The sequence below is a fragment of the Spermophilus citellus genome, assembly GCF_964194105.1.
Source record: "Spermophilus citellus genome assembly, chromosome: 15".
NCBI lineage: Eukaryota > Metazoa > Chordata > Mammalia > Rodentia > Sciuridae > Spermophilus > Spermophilus citellus.
This window is the reverse complement of record NC_138195.1, coordinates 46,586,601-46,606,107: the sequence shown is the minus strand read 5'-3', so window position 1 is coordinate 46,606,107 and position 19,507 is coordinate 46,586,601. Positions and strand designations below refer to the sequence as shown.

The window sequence follows — 19,507 nt, the reverse complement described above, 5'->3', positions numbered from 1 at the left end:
CACAGACCCAGTTACTTTTTTTTTTTTTTTTTTTAAAGAGAGAGGAGGGAGAGAGAGAATTTTTAATATTTATTTTTTAGTTCTTGTCGGACACAACATCTTTGTTGGTATGTGGTGCTGAGGATTGAACCCGGGCCTCACGCATGCCAAGCGAGCGCGCTACCACTTGAGCCACATCCCCAGCCCACCCAGTTAGTTTTTGAAGTCTGGAACAGTGGTAGCATTCATTTCCTTGTTTCTTTCAAATTTGTAATTTTGAACTTTATTTTGATGAGGAATTGTTAAAAACCCTACTTTTTTTCCTATTTAGACTCATATCTCCCCCAAGAAAATAATCATTAATAAATTTTAAGTCCTGAAAGTCTTTTTTTAAAAATATTTTTCCCTTAGTTGTTGATAGATCTTTATTTTATTTATTTATACGTGGTGCTGAGAATTGAACCCATTGCCTCACACATTTAAGGCACGTGCACTACTGCTGAGCCACAGACCCAGCCCTGAAAGTCCTTTTTGATGCAAAGTATTTGCAGAGTACTTTGTGTATTTTTCCAGAGATACTCTTATGTATATGTGAAGGAATAGCTATTTAAAATATTACCAAATATAATATACTTAGCATTTTTTTTAACTTTATGTTTAGACTCCTCGCAGACAAAAAAAGCTGTTTTGCCGCTACCATGATGGAAACCGGAATCCTAAATTTATTCTGGCTCCCGCCAAACAAGAGGATGAGTGGGACAAACCTCGTATTATTCGTTTCCATGATATTATTTCTGATGCAGAAATTGAAATCGTCAAAGATCTAGCAAAACCCAGGGTAAATTCTTTTTCTTTTTTTCTCCTCAGTTTACTGTACCTGCCTATAATGTTTCCTTTGTAAGATAATAGAAAGGATAATTGATAAGGCAATAACTTCACAGATAGTTTTAGATATTATCACTTAAACATAATGGAGTTGTTAATTATGCTGTATGTATACCAGTTTTTCTGTTATCAAAACAAGTAATTCTGAAACTGAATTATGAAAATTATAGATGAGATTTTTATTCACACTGTTCACACTTAACAAATCTCTTTCACTGTCTTACTGAAGAACTTTTTCATATATTTTGTAGTCTTAATAACTGCAGAGGTCAAAACTTAACTTTTTAAAATATCTTCTTTTTTTAAAAAAAAAAAAAGACTTTTGAAATATTTTCATTCCCTTTTAGACACATTAATACCAGAAAAATATAATTGGGCACAAGAATCATGCTAATTTTTAAAGGTTGACATCATAGTTTTTTGACTGTAACCTATACCTTGATAAGAAAAATAATTTAACGTAGGTTAAAACCCAGTCCTACAAACTATTCAGAATAGAAGTTCTTTTTTTTGTGTGATAATCTGGGAAAGGATAGCCTTTATGCTCTCGCCTTTTTTTTTTATCAGCTTGATCTTAAAACAGTTCATCTTATTGATAGTAAACTACAAACTGCTATCACTTTCAGAAAGATTTTGTTAAATCGTGGGCATATTTTTATTTACTTGTTTACACAGGGATTGGTGAATTTTTTTTCTGTAACGGTCAATTTAGAAAATACTTTTTAGGCCTTATAGGCAACTCAACTCTGTCATTGCAGTATAAAAACAGCCAAAGAAAATATATAAAGTGTGGCTTTAAAATACATGAATGTGGCTATATTACAAGAAAATTTTATTTCTAAAAATAAAATTATTCACCCCTGTTATATCATAAAGGTTTAAATTATGTGGGTATGTGTACTGCAAAATTAACTTTGAATTTTTTTTTTTTTAGTTTGACTACTTTTCCAAATTGGTATTTTTTAGTCAAAGATTACATTTTAACTGAAATGACTGGTCTAATGCAGATGGGCACTCTCCACTGAAATTTTTATAAATCTACTATCAGAATGCTACTTATAACTACATCATATTCTGTTATTTTCTTCCTATTTTAGTCCTTTATTTATGGTCAGTAACTTTTGTTAACCTCAGAAACACTCTTTTATTTTAAAAAAAGAAGTTTGAGATAATAGTCTATGGCCATGCCACCCTGAATGCACCCGGTCTCGTCTGAAATAATATCTTGGCTGTCATCTCTTTCATTTATGAGTTCTTTTCATCTGCCTTTCTCCTCAGTCCAAAATTATTTCACTGTATATGTTAAGTGGATGTCTTGAAGGAGGAAAGATTGACCTTAAAATGAATTCTAAACAGTATTAGTGTTTGTAAACAGTTCTGTCACTAAAAATTAAAATCAGAGAATTTGGAATAGATCACTAATTGTAAATAGCCATTCTTATAGCTGTAAGTTATGCTTCAAATTTTAGAAATTTCTCTCTTCCTCACTCACTGTCAGATCCTCTAACCATTGAAAGAAATTTATATTCCAATCTCTTTTGTAATCCTTTATTCATACAACATAAAAGCACATAAAATAATAATTTTTTTAAAAAAAATACAAAATCCAAAGAAACCAACTGACTTTCACTGCTCAACACAAGGTGAATGGAAGTGTATGGAGTTATTTCCTCTACTTACTCTCCTTTCAAAACAAAACACCAGAATTCTGACTGGTTGGATAAATGTGATTCATTTTTTGTCTTGTAATGCAATTGTTTTGATGGTTGGCTTCACAGCTGAGGCGAGCCACCATTTCAAACCCAATAACAGGAGACTTGGAGACGGTACATTACAGAATTAGCAAAAGGTAAGAGATGTGTATGCTGCATATTTTGCCCTCTAATGAGTGTTTTGTACATCCTACAGGAATTTTTATTCATTTAAGGGAAATAGGTCATTTTCAGTCTCCAGCTCAAGTTGCCACCTTATATGTAAACAGGATAACACACAGATAAACTGCTCTGTGTTTCACAGGCTTTTCCCTTTAACTAGAAGTTCTCTTTTCAATTGTTAGTTGGTTTGTTATGTTTAGGGAATTAGTAGCTTTGTATCTTAAGATCAGGTATCAAATATCCAGGAAACGGCCTGATACTTGTTTTCTTTTCCCCACTTTTGCTAATGAAGGAAATAAAGGAAATAAAGAAAAAGCAGCAGCCTGGTTAATCTGGGAATAGACCTTGCTTATGCATTTCTCTGGCATTCCTAAGTGCTGCAGTGATTCACATCATCTTTCATGGTGATTGTGTTGGCATTTGCCCTTACATCTTATAAAATATTGTCATTACAAAGTAATGTATTTCTCCTGTTGGAGTATTTTATTAAAAAAAAAAATTGCTGACTCAAAAGTTGGCAATGGAAAGAACAGAGTTATGCTTCTGAGCTCAAGCTTCCAAAAATTACTTCTGAACTTAATTGCCTTTCACTTTGCAGGGACAGTGAAAAACAGTTATCTTGGTGAGAGTTTTTTAAAATGTACTTACAGGGCTGGGGTTGAAGCTCAGTGGTAGAACACTTGCCTAGCATGGGCGAGGCACTGAATTCAATCCTCAGCTTCACATAAATAAAAAATAAAGATTAAATTCTTTAAAAAAATGTACTTACAGAGACTATTTTCCCCCCCAAATATTTGAAGAACATTAAACTTCTGGATCTGGGAAAATGCCTGTGAAATCCAGTGCCAAAAATCATTTACATACAGTTTGAAATGATTTTTTTTTAAGTGAAAGGACAATAAATCTACAACATAGAATCTGTCAACAACCCTTTTTTCTCTTGATTTAGAAGTGGCTCTTCTTATTGCCACCTTTCTAAATGTTTTTTGCTGATTTGAAACTATTACCTACCATCCAGACCAATCTGAATCCTTCCAATCACCTGTGGCTTGGCAAAACAAAAGAATATTCATTAAGTCCAAAATTGCCTGCTACTGGAGTAAGTCCTTGTCCTTTCTTTTTTTTCCTTTTTTCTTTTTTTTTGTAGCTGAGCCGAGCTACAGTACATGACCCTGAGACTGGAAAATTGACCACAGCACAGTACAGAGTATCTAAGAGGTAAGGGAGTAATGGAGAGAACTTTGGTCATATTTGGACCATTTTCTTTCTTGAATTTAATTTTCACAAAATCCTTGATATGGTTTCTGAGACCTCAGCTGTTAAGTGTAGGTATTTGATGACATCTATGCTTGAATTTTTATGATGGACCAGTAAACAGACATGGTTATGGGGCAGTTGATGACATTTTCCAAAGTAATTTATTAGATTACAGAGTGCCTGGTAAGGCTCCTAAACTCTTTAACTTATATGTAAAGTTGTATTCTCATATTGAAGTAAGAGAAGATCCCGCAGACTCTTCATAGAATAGGGCCTAATTTGGACTCTCTTATAAATAAGAGTTAATCTCTAGTTCACATAGTAGCTGTAAGTATTAAGAAAGTAAACACCTTGAGTTATTACATAAGGAAACCTTTGCAAGTCAGTTTTAGATTCCTTGCTTTTGACAATATTTAAAGAGATTCTGATTATTAGCTGATAGATCACTGGAATGATCTTTAAGAATATATAATTTAGAAGCAAGCACAGAGGCACACACCTGTAACCCAGCAATTCGGGAGGCTTAAGCAGGAGGATTATAAATTCAAGGGCAGCCTCAGCAATTTAGTAAGGCCCTATCTCAGAAAGAACTGGGATGTACTTCAATGGTAAAGTGCTCATGGGTTTAATTCCCAGTACCAAAACCAAAATAACACCAGTATTTCATTGTGACAGAATGAAATCATTTGAAATTATTTATGAAAATTTTAGTTGTCAACTAAAAAAATTATGCAAAGAATTATAGATTTTTAACAATTATTTTACAAATAATTGTTAAATAATTTCAAATATTAGATAATACATTCATGAACATTTTCTAACTGTTTTTTGAGCATATATTTATGTCCTTCATGTACTAACCTTAACATCACCATATACATATTCTAGTTTCCTACCTGTCTCTACCCTATACCACTGCTTGTCCTCTTGCCCAGTAAGAATAGGGAAGAAAAGGGTTTTTTTCTCACCTCTCACTAGGTTATGGCTGAGTCACTACAACCAAAGAGATTAATAAGAGCATTCAAATTTATTTAATAAAGTGTTACATTACATTAAAGCATTTAGAAAAGCATGATTGGACAAAGTAGCATATGATCTAATGGTGATAAACGAGTGAATTTAACAAGGCCTGTTTGTTCAGATACTTCTTGGCATCTCTGTATCTTTAAGGATAAGAATAAGTTCTTTTCCTTCAGGTATAAAGGAGGGTATCTTTGGAATGAAAATATTTTTATTTTGGAGGAAGGTCAGAGAATTCTTTTATGGCCTGCTTTATGGGTAAAGAATAGGAGGAGGTCAGAGAGATTTTCTGGCTTTGCTATTTCCTCATATGCCAGGTGCCATATTTTGGAGTAGAGCTTCCAGAACTCGATCAGCAGACATGAAGAAAATTTAAATTTGCTTTAATATGATTTTGATTTAATTGTAGGAGCCAATTGTCTTTCAGGAACACCAATAGATGGTAACGATTTGCAGAAACCAACTTGGGTAGACATGTTCTGAGAATAATTTATAGTGCTTCTGATCATTGTAATTAACCTGATTTTAAGTTACACTAATTTTCCATTGTATTACAGAACCTTGTTTATTTCTACAAAAATGAACCCCTTCTTTAAAAAAAAGAAAAAGAAGCTGTTAGGTAATTCATCAGAGATGATTGCATGGTTTTAGACATTTTTACTATCATAAAATTTATAAGTACTTAATTCTTTACATTTGGATGTTTCTAGGAAGCATATAAAGCAACATTTAATAAGTTAAGGGTTTTGGAAGACATTTCCTGGAAATTTTCTATTATATATAATTATATACATATTATACATATTATAATTTCTATTATATTGTATATATAAAATCTATATGTATATATATGTATATATATGTATATATGCATATGTGTGTATGTATATATGTATATACATATATATACACACAAGCATACAAATCTTTTGTGGGTGGTACTGGTGATTGAACCCCAGGGCCTTGTGCATACTAGGTAAGCACTCTACCACAGAGCTACATCCCCTAGTCCTATGTTGTGTTTTTTATATATATTTAGATGTTGATGGACCTTTATTTTATTTGTTTATTTATATGTGGTGCTGAGAATTGAACCTAGTGCCTCACACATGCTTGGCAAGTGCCCTACTACTGAGCCACAACTCCAGCCCCCTGATGTTTTATATTAACAAGTAAAAATGTGTTTTTTCTATTTTGAAAATTTATTTTAAAGCTATGTGGAGTCATTTGCCACCCATCACTGTAAATCTTAATTTTGAAGATTCCTGTAAGTGAAATAAATATTTTCTCTTGTATAAGCAAAAGGCATCTCAGATAACAAATGGAAGAAAATTTATGTGTTCTGATGTCTGTTAATATAATGCTTTCTTTTGCTCTGGGAACATCTGTATTCTGAAAATTCCTGGAAGGTGATTTCAAATAACTGTATTTTGAGAAATATCTAAGAGAGTACATTATCTTCTGTGGAAGTAAAATTTATTCCAGCATTCCAGCAAATGGAATTTTCTTTGGCAAAATATTTTTGAAAGTTCTTTATAATTTAAAACATGATTTAAGCCAGGCATGCTAGTGCACACCTCTAGTCCCAGCTACTCAGGGTCATCTCACATAATTGCTTAGAGCCTTGCTAAATTACAGAAGCCTCCTAAGTCAATGCCTGGCTAAGAAATTGAAGTTTTGAAAGGTAAACGTTCAGTTACATGTTCTGAAAAGACAAATTAGATGAGCTTATAAAGTTCGGTTGAAGTAATATAAATAGTGATATATATATAATAAACAATAATCTATTTAAAGTGGTAGAAAAATCTTCTATGATTTGGTGAATTATTCTTGGAAATGATTTTAATTTCTTTGCTCTGAAGTAATGCTTTCCTACAATATGACATTTGTGATACCAAATATAATGTTTATATTATGCTCAGAATTTAGTTTACCATGCTAATAAGGAGCAGATCCAGATATAAAAGTACTTTTACAATATGTAAGCATTACAAATAATTTTAAATAATTTCAGATTTTTAAAAACGTTAACATAATCTTAGCTTAAATTTTTAACAACACTGCCCTTTAATGGGTTGAACAGTGGTTCTCAGACTAAGAACTGAAATGGATAGATCTGTAGTCTTGTTAATAGAATAATTAACAAGACTACAGATCTGTCCATTTCAGTCTGAGAACCACTGTTAACAACAATTTGTTAACCATAGAGCACTTGAACTGTTGGAATTTTTGCCCCCTGGCATTTTGAGCCCCAAATTACAAAGGCAAAAGATAATTTGCATAGTGATTCTTATATTAGCTAATTGTACATAGTTAATTTTCACATCTGTGTTGTGTTACAAGAAGGCAGTGATGGTGTTCAAACTATATTACTGACATTTGTAACAATCTCCAAAACCTCCAAAATGGTTTTATTCACTTTTGCTTGTTTAGTGTGAGAATATTGTTTCTTTTCAATAAAGCATTATTGTGATTTTTAAAAAAATTATGTTAAAAAATGATGATGTAAAAAAAAATAGTACCCTAATTAAATGTACGACTTGGCTAATAAGTTTGTCTTTAAGGCCAAAAGGAAGATATTTGGGGGAATTTAGTTTTTTGTTTTTTTTTTTTACTATTGTTTTATTGCCAATGGACCTTTATTTTATTTATTGATATATGGTGCTAAGAATCGAACCCAGTGCCTCACACATGCTAGGCAAGTGCTCTGCCACTGAGCCACAACCCCAGCCCTGGGCAATTTAGCTTTTAATGGATGTTAGGGATTTGTTTGAAGTTATTTGAAGCAAATTTTTTTTTTCCTTTTGGCACTAAACTGTGTTATGGGGAAAACACTATAACTTAGTTGACATTTTCTAATACAGTTGTACAAAAAAAAAGAAATCTTCAAATGGTTGTTTTTGTTTCCTACTGGGGATTGAGCCACCCAGGGACACTTTACCATTGAACTATATCCCCAGCCCTTTTTATTTTGACTGTGATTCATTAGGTTGCTGAGGGTCTTACAAAATTTCTGAGGCTGATTTTGAACTTATGATCTTCATTCCTCAGCCTTCTAAGTAGCTGGGATTAGATGCCCAGCTTCAAATGATTTTTTTCCTATTAAAATAAATTCTGGGGTTGGGGATGTGGCTCAAGCGGTAGCGTGCGTGCGTGCGGCCCGGGTTCAATCCTCAGCACCACATACCAACAAAGATGTGTCCGCTGAGAACTAAAAAATAAATATTAAAAATTCTCTCTCTCCCCTCCCTCCCTCCCTCCCTCCCTCTCTCTCTCTCTCTCTCTCTCTCTCTCTCTCTCTCTCTCTCTCTCTCTCTCCCTCTCTCTCTCTAAAAAATAAAAATAAAATAAAATAAAATAAATTCTGGGGCTGGGATTGTGGCTCAGCGGTAGAGCCCTCGCCTAGCATGTGCGAGCCTCTGGGTTTGATCTCAGCACCACATAAAAATAAAATAAAGATATTGTGCCCAACTTCAACTAAAAAAATAAATAAATAAATTCTGTAATCTTATTTACTTATTCCTAAATTATTTTTTTCTTTTTATTTTTTGCAGTGCTGGGAATCAAACCCAAGGCTTTGTACACACTAGGCAAGTGCTGTACTACTGAACTACATCCCCACCCCTAAATAACTTTACATATTAATTTAGGTAAAGCACTGGGTACTAGAAAAAAGAAACCATGATTTCTGATGATTAAATTAAATGCAGGAATAACAGCTAGATTTTTAAATTACCTGATAGGTCTATAATAATGTCTGCAAAGATATATTTGCAGGATTGATTCCCATGTGTCATTCATTTTCCTCTGCAGTGACTACAATAGAACCACGGTTAAAATGACCAAGTTTTTTTTTTTTTTTTTTTTTTTTTAAAGAGAGAGTGAGAGAGGGGAGAGAGAGAGAATTTTTTTTTTAATATTTATTTTTTTAGTTCTCGGCGGACACAACATCTTTGTTGGTATGTGGTGCTGAGGATCGAACCCGGGCCGCACGCATGCCAGGCCAGCGCGCTACTGCTTGAGCCACATCCCCAGCCCCAAGTTTTTTTTTTAACCTGTAATCATTATTGGCTTTAACGGCTAAGCTCCAAACCTTCCATTGAGATCTTTTATAATCAGAAGTGCAAATTTTAAAAGTTTTAAGAAAATTTAAACTATTAAAATTATTTTTGCCTTTATGATTGACAAAGAATAAAAAGATTGATGTTAACAAGCATTTATGAAATAAGCAGGTATAAATCAGTGCAGCTTTTTAAAGGACAATTTGATATAGTTTTTCAGAATATAAAAGTTGTAGCAATTCTACATCTGGGAATTTATCCAGAGATATTCCCACGAATGTGCAAATATATATAAATTTTATTACAATAATGCTGCTATACATATTTACAAGATTTTGTAGGAACAAACATTTTAAATTTCTTGAGTTTATACCTAGAAGTGAAATTGCTGATTCATATGGTAAATCTGTTTAACTATTTGAGAAACTGTCAGGCTGTTTTCCAAAGTGGCTGTCCCATTTTATAGTCCCACCAACAATTTATTAGGTTTCTAGTTTTTCCAGATTTTTTTTACTGTATCAGAAAAAAATTTTTTATGCATCCACAGATTCAATCAAGAGATGGAAAGGTAACTTATAGAATATTTACAAATCATTTTTCTGATAAATGACATATTTGGTAAGAATGGAAGTGACTGCTAATGAGCACTGAGTTTCTTTTGTGGTGGTAAAAATGTTCTGAAATTAAGTATTGGTAATGATTGTACAGCTCTATGGATATATCAAGAACCACTAAATTGTATAATTTTTTTTTTGAAAAAGGTTTTTGATGTCTATCATGTCTAGTGATTGACATACTTGTGCCTGGAATTTTTTTTTTTTATACTAGGAATTTAATCCAGGAGTGCTGAACCACTGAGCTACATTTCTGCAGTCCTTCTTATTTTTTTCATTTAGAAACAGGGTTTTGCTAAATTGCCTAGGGACTCTCTAAGTTGCTGAGGCTGGCTTTGAACTTGCAATCCTTCTGCCTCAGTTTCCCAAGTCCCTGGGATTACCGGTGTGGGCCACAGCCCCTGACTTGTTACTGTCTTTTTGATCATATCCATCCCAGTAGAGGTTAAGTGTTATATCTTATGGTGGAGTGTGGTTTTTGTTTTTTGTTTTGAGATGGGGTCATGCTGTGCTATACAGGCTGGCTTGAACTCCTGGCAACCTTCCCACCTCAGCCTCCCAATAGCTGGAACTACAGACACACACCTTTGATTTTTTGAGATAGGGTTTTGCCCTGTTGTCCAGGCTGGCCTTGAACCTGTGATTCTCCTGTCTCAGCCTCTGGAGTAGCTGGGATTAGAAACGTGTGCCATCACACCTGACTCTTTCATACATCTTGAGTAAAATATTTTTTAATATAGTATGAAGTTTTCTTCTTTGAATGTAGCTATCCAGTGTTCCATGACCATTTGTTGAATATAACAAACATTTTTTTTTGCTTTTGTAATTTTACATGAGTAAAGTGAGAGCTTTGATAACTTTCTAGAAGAGCAAAAAAATGAAAGTTTTTTTTTTCCCCTCTTGGTAGCAGGAGACTTCACAGTGAAGAATAAAAAGCAAGCACTAGAGTGGGGTGTGGTGGCACATGCCTATAATTCTGGCTACTCAGTGAGGCTGAGACAGGAGGATCTCAATTTCGAGGCCAGACTCAGAAACTGTATGAGACTATGTCTTAAAATAGCTCCGTGGTAAAGTACTCTTGGGTTCAATCTCTAGTACCAAAACAAGCAAGCAAACAAGCATTGGCAAGGAGGAGATTAAAGATAAAAAGGGAGGCTACAGCTGCTAGAATAAGGTATGTGATAGTAGGATAGACTCAAAAGCATCATAGAAAAGTCTGCTTCTGGGGATTGGGGATTTAGTTCAGTGGCAAATTGCTTTCCTAGCATGTGCAAGGCCCTGAGTTTAGTTCTCAGCCCAGAAGGGGAGGTGGGGGGAGTATGCCTCTGTAAGGCTGAAGGAAATGATTCCACTAAAGTATAAGAAAAAGATAGGCCTAGACACTTAAATTGGTGGTAGCAGGGAAGGAGAGTGAAGATATCAGAAGTCAGGTTCTTTTTGGGTAACAGATTTTTGAGGTAATAGTTTTCTAGGATAGAATAGGAACAGTTATCAAGATGTGTTAATTTGAAGCTTTCTTAGAATACTTATCAGTTTTACATTGCAGCTAACTATAAGTCAGTTGCTGATTGCTTATTAAATTAAAAAAATCCATCAAATTCTTAATATTTATTACCTGTATGTTACCTATATAATTTACAATAAGACTCTTTTATTCGTCCCATTCTGCTCACTAAGGAAATCTACTCGGCCAGTCCTGATAAATTTATAAGAGATCAACAGACAAGGAAATTTGGTAAAATAAGATAAATCTTGGCTTTGTTTTAAGAAGTGTACAGAATATGTTCATTCATTTAGCAAATATTTACTAAGCATCTACTATATGCCAGACATTGTAGGTTCTACAGTTGTACTGGTGAGCAGAAACAGGCAGCATTTATATGTATTTGGAAATAAGAGTCAAATTAACATATCTACTATAGTCAAATAACAAATAAATGTAAAATTATTACTGTGATTAATGCTAGAAAGGAAGGATAGCATAGTACTATAAAAGCATATTTGCAGAGCATCACCTGGAACTTGAGCAGCTGCATGTGGGAGATCTGGTGAAAGATGATGGCCAAGAAAAATTAGGAGGGCAGAAGTCCAGGAATGTATTTCACATAGCCAGCCAAAAAAACTTACATTGACAAAGCTACAAGATTAAGGCTCTGCTGTAATACAAAATGGTGATGCATCACATTCCCCCCAAAAGATCAATAAATACAATGTTTTATACAACAACAACAAAAAAAAGCATTTTGAAGCAGCAGCCTTCTTCACTTCCTAATGCTCATAGGTGGCCTTCCCTGATGTGCTTCAGGCTGTAGGCAGTTGCTAACTCCAAGATTCTTTAAAGGACTATGAGATACCTAGGAGAGTTTTGGGTGTACAGCTGATGACACCCTCTATTTTCCCAACTATCATGCTGATTCATTTAGTAGCATCCAGCAGATGCCAAAGTCATTGCAGTTCCAGTATGTAGCAAAGGTGCCACAAAATAGATTGCTTTTGTGAAGAAGTCTTATTAACTTTAAGAAAACATTAAGAATATCTGCAGGCAAAAAAAACTTCCAGGGCTGGAGTTGTGGCTCAGTGGTAAAGCACTTACCTGGCATGTTTGAGGCACTGGGTTCGATTCTCAGCACTACATATAAACAAACACACAAATAATAAATAAAGGTCCATTGACAACTAAAAAAAATACACAAGAAAAAATGCTTCTTCCCTCTCGGAAAGAAAAGGAGTGCCAGGAGAATATAAGTCCTTTAAGAAAATAGTCCTGAAGAGGATTCCCACCAGGATGGGATCCTTCTGATCCCTGTATTCTGAGAATAGGGCATATGACCTGCAACAGATGAACCAGGCTGTGGCGGATAATGTGTGTTAGCAGTTATTTCTGAAATAACTACAGGGATACATGGAGGTAGAAGCATTCAGAGCTGGATATAATTCTTTGAAGATGTAGTTACAGCATTCAGTTAATGAAGGGAGATTTAAATGAAAGTGTATATCTATTCTTAGAGAGTGTAGTGGCACAAAGGCTATTATTTGGGCATTCTATAGAGGGAGATATTCTTGAATGTGTTGATTACTTTGGTACAAAAACTAGGCACAAAGTGGAAAATAAAAGTTACTGGAAGATTGCAGATAGCGTTGACTGACGACCCAACAGCATGCTGTGTCTGATATGCATCCCTCTAGAGACCTGTGCTGCAGAGCAATCTGACACAGTGTGAGACTGACAGATGTTTAGACTATAGGTAGTTTTATTGTACTCTTAACAAACTACCTGCTCTCTCCAACCTTGAAAAGGATTTCTAAGGCAAACCAAACTGTTCCTCAGAGTTTTTTCTTGAGTTTAGTTTTATTCTACTGGTAAAAGTAACTTACTTTTAGAATACATGTACATTCATATACAAGTGTATATGTGTATGTTAGATTAACACATTAATGTATACAAGTGGAAAAAAGATCTCAGTTCAGTTTTTAAATCTAAGTAGAATTTGTTTGAAACTAAAACATTAATCCTCATAAAAGAAGTACTAAAATTCAGATCAAAATGTATAATGCTTATAAGCTCTTGTACCAAAATGAAAAACTAGTTTTAAGAACTTATTCAGAAACCTTGCTTTTTAGAAAACTGGAAGTATCTCAAAGAATTACTCCTAACAATCATGAATTGCCCATTTACTTTTTTTAAAAAATATTTTTTAGTTGTAGATGGACACAATATTTTATTTTATGTGGTGCTGAGGATCGAACCCAGGGCCAGGTGAGAGCTCTACTGCTGAGCCACAACCCCAGCCCCCCATTTACTTTTGAAGGAATAAAATTTAGAAAATTGGAACAGCTGCATTTCATAATACTTCCCTATCTATAAACCTATATTATTTATTGTACTCCAAAAGAGAGTAAAACTGGGAGAGAAAACTGCAAGGTGTATTGATATAACAGCTAAAATAGAGATGATTCTTAGTGTTCTACAACACAGTCCTAATCCTGCCAGTTGTTATTATATGATTTTATAATTGCCTTTAAGACAATATCTTAGCAGTTGAGATGATGTTAATTGCTATTTACTATTTTTTTAAAATGGTTCTACTGGATGCAGTGGGGTGGTGAATGGTTTTACTGGCCAGGTATGGTGGTGCAAGCCTGTAATCCCAGCTACATAGGAGGCTGAGGCAGGAAGACTAAAAGTTGGATGGATTAGACCTGTCTCAGAAAGCTAAAAGGGCTGGTGATGTAGCTCAGTGTTAGGTAGAACAAACCCTGGTTTCAAACCCTGATACCACACAACACACACATGGTATTACTGAAATCAGTCCATATGATCAAAATCACTGACATCAGTCCATATGATCAAAAAGCCAAATATATTTTCCTTTGAAATGGATGTGAGAAATAGAAATTTTATAACAGTATTTATCCTCGCTTAATTCTAATAGGATGTTATTTATGCCAGTTTCATGTGATTAGCAAAAAACTTCTGTCTCCTCCTCCTCTTCCTTTCTTCCTTGTCTTTAAAAAAAAAAAAAAAAGAGTATTAGAAGACTTGACTTTAGTCTGACAGGGAGAGAGGCCAAGAAAGGCTTCTCTGAAGAAGTGATGTCTAAGATGCTATCCATAGCCTTGATTTTGCAAAGCAAAAAGGAATATTCTGGGCAAAGAGAAAAGCATGGCACTAGCCTTAGGGCTAGAGGCAGCATGTTCCATAGGAAGTGGTGAAGTCCTGGGAGGGGAGGTAGAAGGCTGTGGAGGTGACTGTAAAGGAGCCAGACATTACAGGAATATCTGGAGAAGGAGTGTTTGAGGAAGAGTTGCCAGAAAGAATTAATACTGTCAAATGTTACCAAGGGGAGAAACAACAGGAATTAGAAAGTGTTATTAGATTTAGTAGCACGATAGGATTATGGGTAACATTATCAAGAACAATTTAGATGGAGTGATAAGGGACTAAAACTAGATTAGAATGGATTTATGAGTCTGAAAAAGTTGATTAAGAGGGGAATAAGGTGTTTGGTAGCTGGTAAGAAGGAGAAAACTGTGGGAATTTTTTTTCTATATAAATGAGAGATTTAAGCCCAGTTAAAAGATGTGGGCATTATTAAGGAAGATGGGTTGTAGTACAACGTTAAGATGTTTGCATAGCATGTAGAAGGCCCTGGGTTCAGTTGCCAGCACCACAATTAAGGGCAGTGGGTTCAAGAGAGAGAACAAGTTGATCATAGAAAGGCTAATCAGTTCCTGAGATGGCCTGAGGTAATGGAATCTAAAGGAAAAGGTAAGCCTTAGGTTAGCCCCTAGGAACTAGAAGGAACAAGTGGATACTAATGTAGGCAAGTTGTGTGGTTTGTTCTCTGTTATTTGCAGAGTAAAGAAGAAGCTGAGTGGGTTGGGGTCCAGAATAGAGAAGGAAGTAAGAGTAAGGGCCCATTTAAAGTTGGTTTTCATGTTTTTTTAGTGGACCATTTCTGCCCTATTTTGTGACTATGGTTTGGTGACATAGGTATAGCTTGGAGAAAAAATTCATGCAGGATTGTTTTTCTTGGTTAAATTTAGTCCCATAGCAAAAATATTGTTAAAATGACAAACCACGGAATTAAGCTTACCGAGAGGAGAAATGAAGAAAGAAAAGGGCCAATAGACTGGGCAAAAATATATGTGAAGGGGCTGGGCTGAAGCTCACTGGCAGAGCACTTGCCTAGCATTTGTGAGGCATTTGATCCTTAGCACCATAAAATACTAAACAAAGGCATGCTGTCCATCTACAACTATTAAAAAATGTTTTTAAAAATATATGTAAAGGGGATATAGTTGAATTTGGGGTTCTTCTATCATTTATGTTCTGGAAATTAAACCCAGGGCCTTATGATGGAGTTATATTTTTAAAAATGGAAATACAGTTTTCATACTATAAAATTCACCCCTTTGAATGTGCATTCAAGTGATTTTTAATCTTTTTAGTTGTATAGCTGTCACCATTGTCTAATTCCAAAACATTTTTGTCCCCCCACCCCAAAAATATGAGTTATTCTCCATTGCCCCCCATCCTATTCTGGCAATCATTAATCTACATCTGTTGATTTACCTATTCTGTATATTTCATATAAGTGAAATCATATAATATGTGGCCATTTGAATCTAGCATCTTTCACTGAATATGCTTATAAGTTTTCATCCATGTTATAGCATATATCAGTACTTTCACAGCACAGTAAAGGTCCATTTTATGGATATATGCACACACACCCTACATTTAGGGTTTTGTTTTGTTTTTTCATCAATTGATGGACATTGTGTTGTTACTTTTTTGGCTGTTAGTAATGCTGCTCTGAACATTTCTGTATGTAATATTTAATTTGCGTAGATGGCTATAAGCTAATATGGTTACTCTTGGGTTTTTTTTTTTTTTCTTTTGTCCGTACTGGGAATTAAACTCATGAGGCACTTGACTACTGAGCTCCATCCCCAGCCCTTTTTATTTTGAGACAGGATCTTGCTAGGTTGTCAAGGATGACCTCAAACTTGCAATCCTCCTGCCTCAGCCTCCAGAGTAGCTGGGATCACAGGTGTGTGCCATTGTTCTGGGTAGTACTTGACATTTTTGAGGAAGTGCCAAGCTGTGTTCCACAATAGGTGGATCATTTTACATTCTCACCAGCAATGTATGAGGGTTCCAGTTTCTATAAATGCTTATCATCAGTTTGTTATAACTATCTTAGTGGGTGTGTTTGGATATTTTTATAAAACTTATTTAAATAAATAAAATACATGAATTTGTTTCCTATAAAATATTACTATTATATACATGTGACTAAAGACCCTTTGACCTCCACCCCAGTTTGTTCCTATACATTATATGAAACAGTTGCTTTCAGTTTAAATGTATTTTTCTAGAATTTTTAGAAATTGCCATTCTAAGCCAAAGCACAGTGATGCTTGCCTACAATCCCAGCTACATGTGAGACTGAGGCAAGAGGATTGTTTGAGTCCAGGAGTTAACAGATTGGCCAGGAACATAGTGAGATGTTGTTTCAAGGAAACAAATTCTCAGTGTGGTCTCTTTACATTAATCCAACCGTTTTTATAGAAACACTAAAATGATAAAAATATTTTCCTTTCAATCTCTAACTATAGAATGTGACATCCTTTAAAAAAAATATATTCATTAATAAAAAGCACAAACAAGCAAATCACCTAAATGCCTTTAAGCGTTTATTGTCCTATATTTTATGATTTTTAAAATTACAGCTCTTGCCAGGTGCAATGGTATATGATCACAGCTTGGGATGCTGAAGCAGGAGGATTACAAGTTCAAGGACAGCTTGGACAAGTTAAAGAGACCCTGTCTCAAAACAAGAAAAAGGGCCAATTATATGCATCAGTGGTACAAAACCCCTGGGTTTAGTCCCCATTACTCTTAAGTTATGTGGGATTCATTCTACTGTCTTTCCCATTCCCCATTACAGCTCAATCTTCATGTAATAAAACAATATCAGTAAAACTAATATTCTCTTGTCCTTAGTGCTTGGCTCTCTGGCTATGAAGACCCTGTAGTGTCTCGAATAAATATGAGAATTCAAGATCTAACAGGACTCGATGTTTCCACAGCAGAGGAATTACAGGTAGGTAATCATATTTGCAGGTTATTTTTATAGTTCTTCAAGAAAGGCTTCAGATAAGAAGACACTGAACAGGCAGTTCTTTATTTGCATGATAGTTGGAAACCGTAAAAAGTAACTGTTGCCTGAAACCATGCAATGTGATTTTAATAATCAGTGGGAGAAATTATAATTGTTCTATGACCTTTGAATTTTGTCAAAACATGAAGTACTATTGAATATGAATGTACAGGGAAATGGAAAGTATGTGACAAGTACATTATATGTTTTTTCATTCCTCAGGCTGTCTGGAGGGTAGCCACTATGAATTTTGACTTTTTAAAAATTTTTGAATTGAAATGTGATTCACATACCATAAAAATTTCACAATCCTAGCAAGAAACCCTAACCATGCCCTTTAAATAGTAATACCATACTCCCCCTCTCTGAACTCCTGGCAACCACTAGTCTTCCTTCTGTCTCTGAATTTGCTTTTGCTAGTATTTTATATAAGTGGGATCGTCTAATATGTGACCTTTTGTATATTCTTTCACTAAGCATTATATTTTCAAGGTTCATTCATGTGGAAGCATATATCAGTCCTTTATTCCTTTTTAAAAAAAATTTTTTTTTAGTTGTAGTTGGACACAACACCTTTATTTTATTTATTTTTACATGGTGCTGAGGATCAAACCCAGTGCCTTGCACGTGCTTGGCGAGCATTCTACTGCTGAGCCACAACCCCAGCCCTTTTTTATTTATTTTTATGGCACAATAATATTCCATTTTGTAGGTAGAATACATTTCATGTATCTGTTCATCACTTGATGGACATTTGGGTTGTTTCTACTTGTTATTATGAATAACTGCAGTGATCATTTCATATACAGGTATTTTAAATCCTCTTGGGTATATGCCTAGGAGTTGCTGACTCATATGGTAACATTTTTTTTGGTTCTTTTTAATTATACATGACACAATGTAATTGATGTATCATACATACATGGAATATAACTTCCCATTTTTGTGGTTGTACATGATGGGAGTTACATTGATCATGTATTTGCATATGAACATAGGAAAGTTATGTGGGATTCATTCTACTGTCTTTCCCATTCCCCCTCCCTTCCCCACATTCCCCCATTCAATCTGCTGAACTTCTACTCTCCCACACACACCTAATTGTGAGTCAGCATCCACATATCAGAGAGAATATTTGTTTTTTTGGGATTGGCTTATTTCACTTAGCATGATAGCCTCCAGTTCCATCCATTTAACAGCAAATGCCATAACTTCATTCTTCTTTATGGCTAAGTAGTATTCCATTGTGTATATGTACTACATTTTCTTTATTTATCATCTGCTGAAGGGCACCTATATTGGTTCATAGCTTAGATATTGTGAATTGAGCTGCTATGAACATTGATGTGGCTATATCACTATAGTATGCTGATTTTTAAGTCCTTTGGGATATGCTGTGGAATGGGATAACTGGGTCAAGTAGTGGTTCCATTCCAGGTTTTCTAAGGAATCTCCATACTGCTTTCCAGAGTGGTTAACTTTGGGGATATACCAAATTGTTTTTCAAAGTGATTGAACTATTTTATGTTCTCAGTAGCCATATATGGGAGTTAAAGTTTCTTCACAACCTTAATAGTTGATATTGTCAGTCTTTGTTTTTTGTTTTTAGCGTAGGTATCCTAATGAGTTTGAAGTACTGTCTCGTGTTTTTGTTTGCATATCCCTATTAGCTAGTGATAATGAACATCTTTTTCCTGTGCTGTTGGCCATTTACTATATCTTTTTGGGAAAAAAAGAGGTTCAAATCTGTTGCCCATGTTCAGATTGAATTGTTTGTCAAGTGTTCTTTATATATTCTGGATACCAGACCCTTTTCAGATGTGGTTTGCAAATATTTGCTCCCATTCTGTGAGCTGTCTTCACTCTAATGGCATCTACTAGCACAAATATTTTTAATTTTGATGGAATCTGATTTGTCAGGGTTTTGTTGTTGTTTATGCTTTTTAGAAATGATTGCCTAATGCAGGGTTATGAAGATTTACATTTGTGCATTTATCTAAGTGTTGTGTAGTTTTCATTTTCAGTACTAGAAATTAAACCCTCTTCCCTTGCCTTACAAATGCTAAGCACACACTGACACTGCGCTATATCACTGATCCCTAAGAATTTTACAGTTTTCTCTCTTCCATTCAGGTCTTTGATTTTTG

General features: G+C 34.7%; 1 protein-coding gene across 4 annotated transcripts in view; it reads left to right on the top strand.

The window, feature by feature from the left end:
• Positions 1-19,507, top strand: part of P4HA1 (prolyl 4-hydroxylase subunit alpha 1) — a 66,920-nt gene that overhangs the window by 35,418 nt on the left and 11,995 nt on the right. For 2 of the 4 annotated variants that reach the window (XM_081267565.1, XM_081267563.1), the window contains 3 exons: positions 641-817; positions 2,643-2,713; positions 17,204-17,303. In XM_081267565.1, the coding sequence (XP_081123691.1) occupies positions 641-817; positions 2,643-2,713; positions 17,204-17,303 (348 nt within the window). Of the gene's footprint in view, positions 1-640; positions 818-2,642; positions 2,714-3,885; positions 3,957-17,203; positions 17,304-19,507 lie in introns of all 4 variants that reach the window. The other 2 variants (XM_081267566.1, XM_081267564.1) reach the window with 1 other exon arrangement.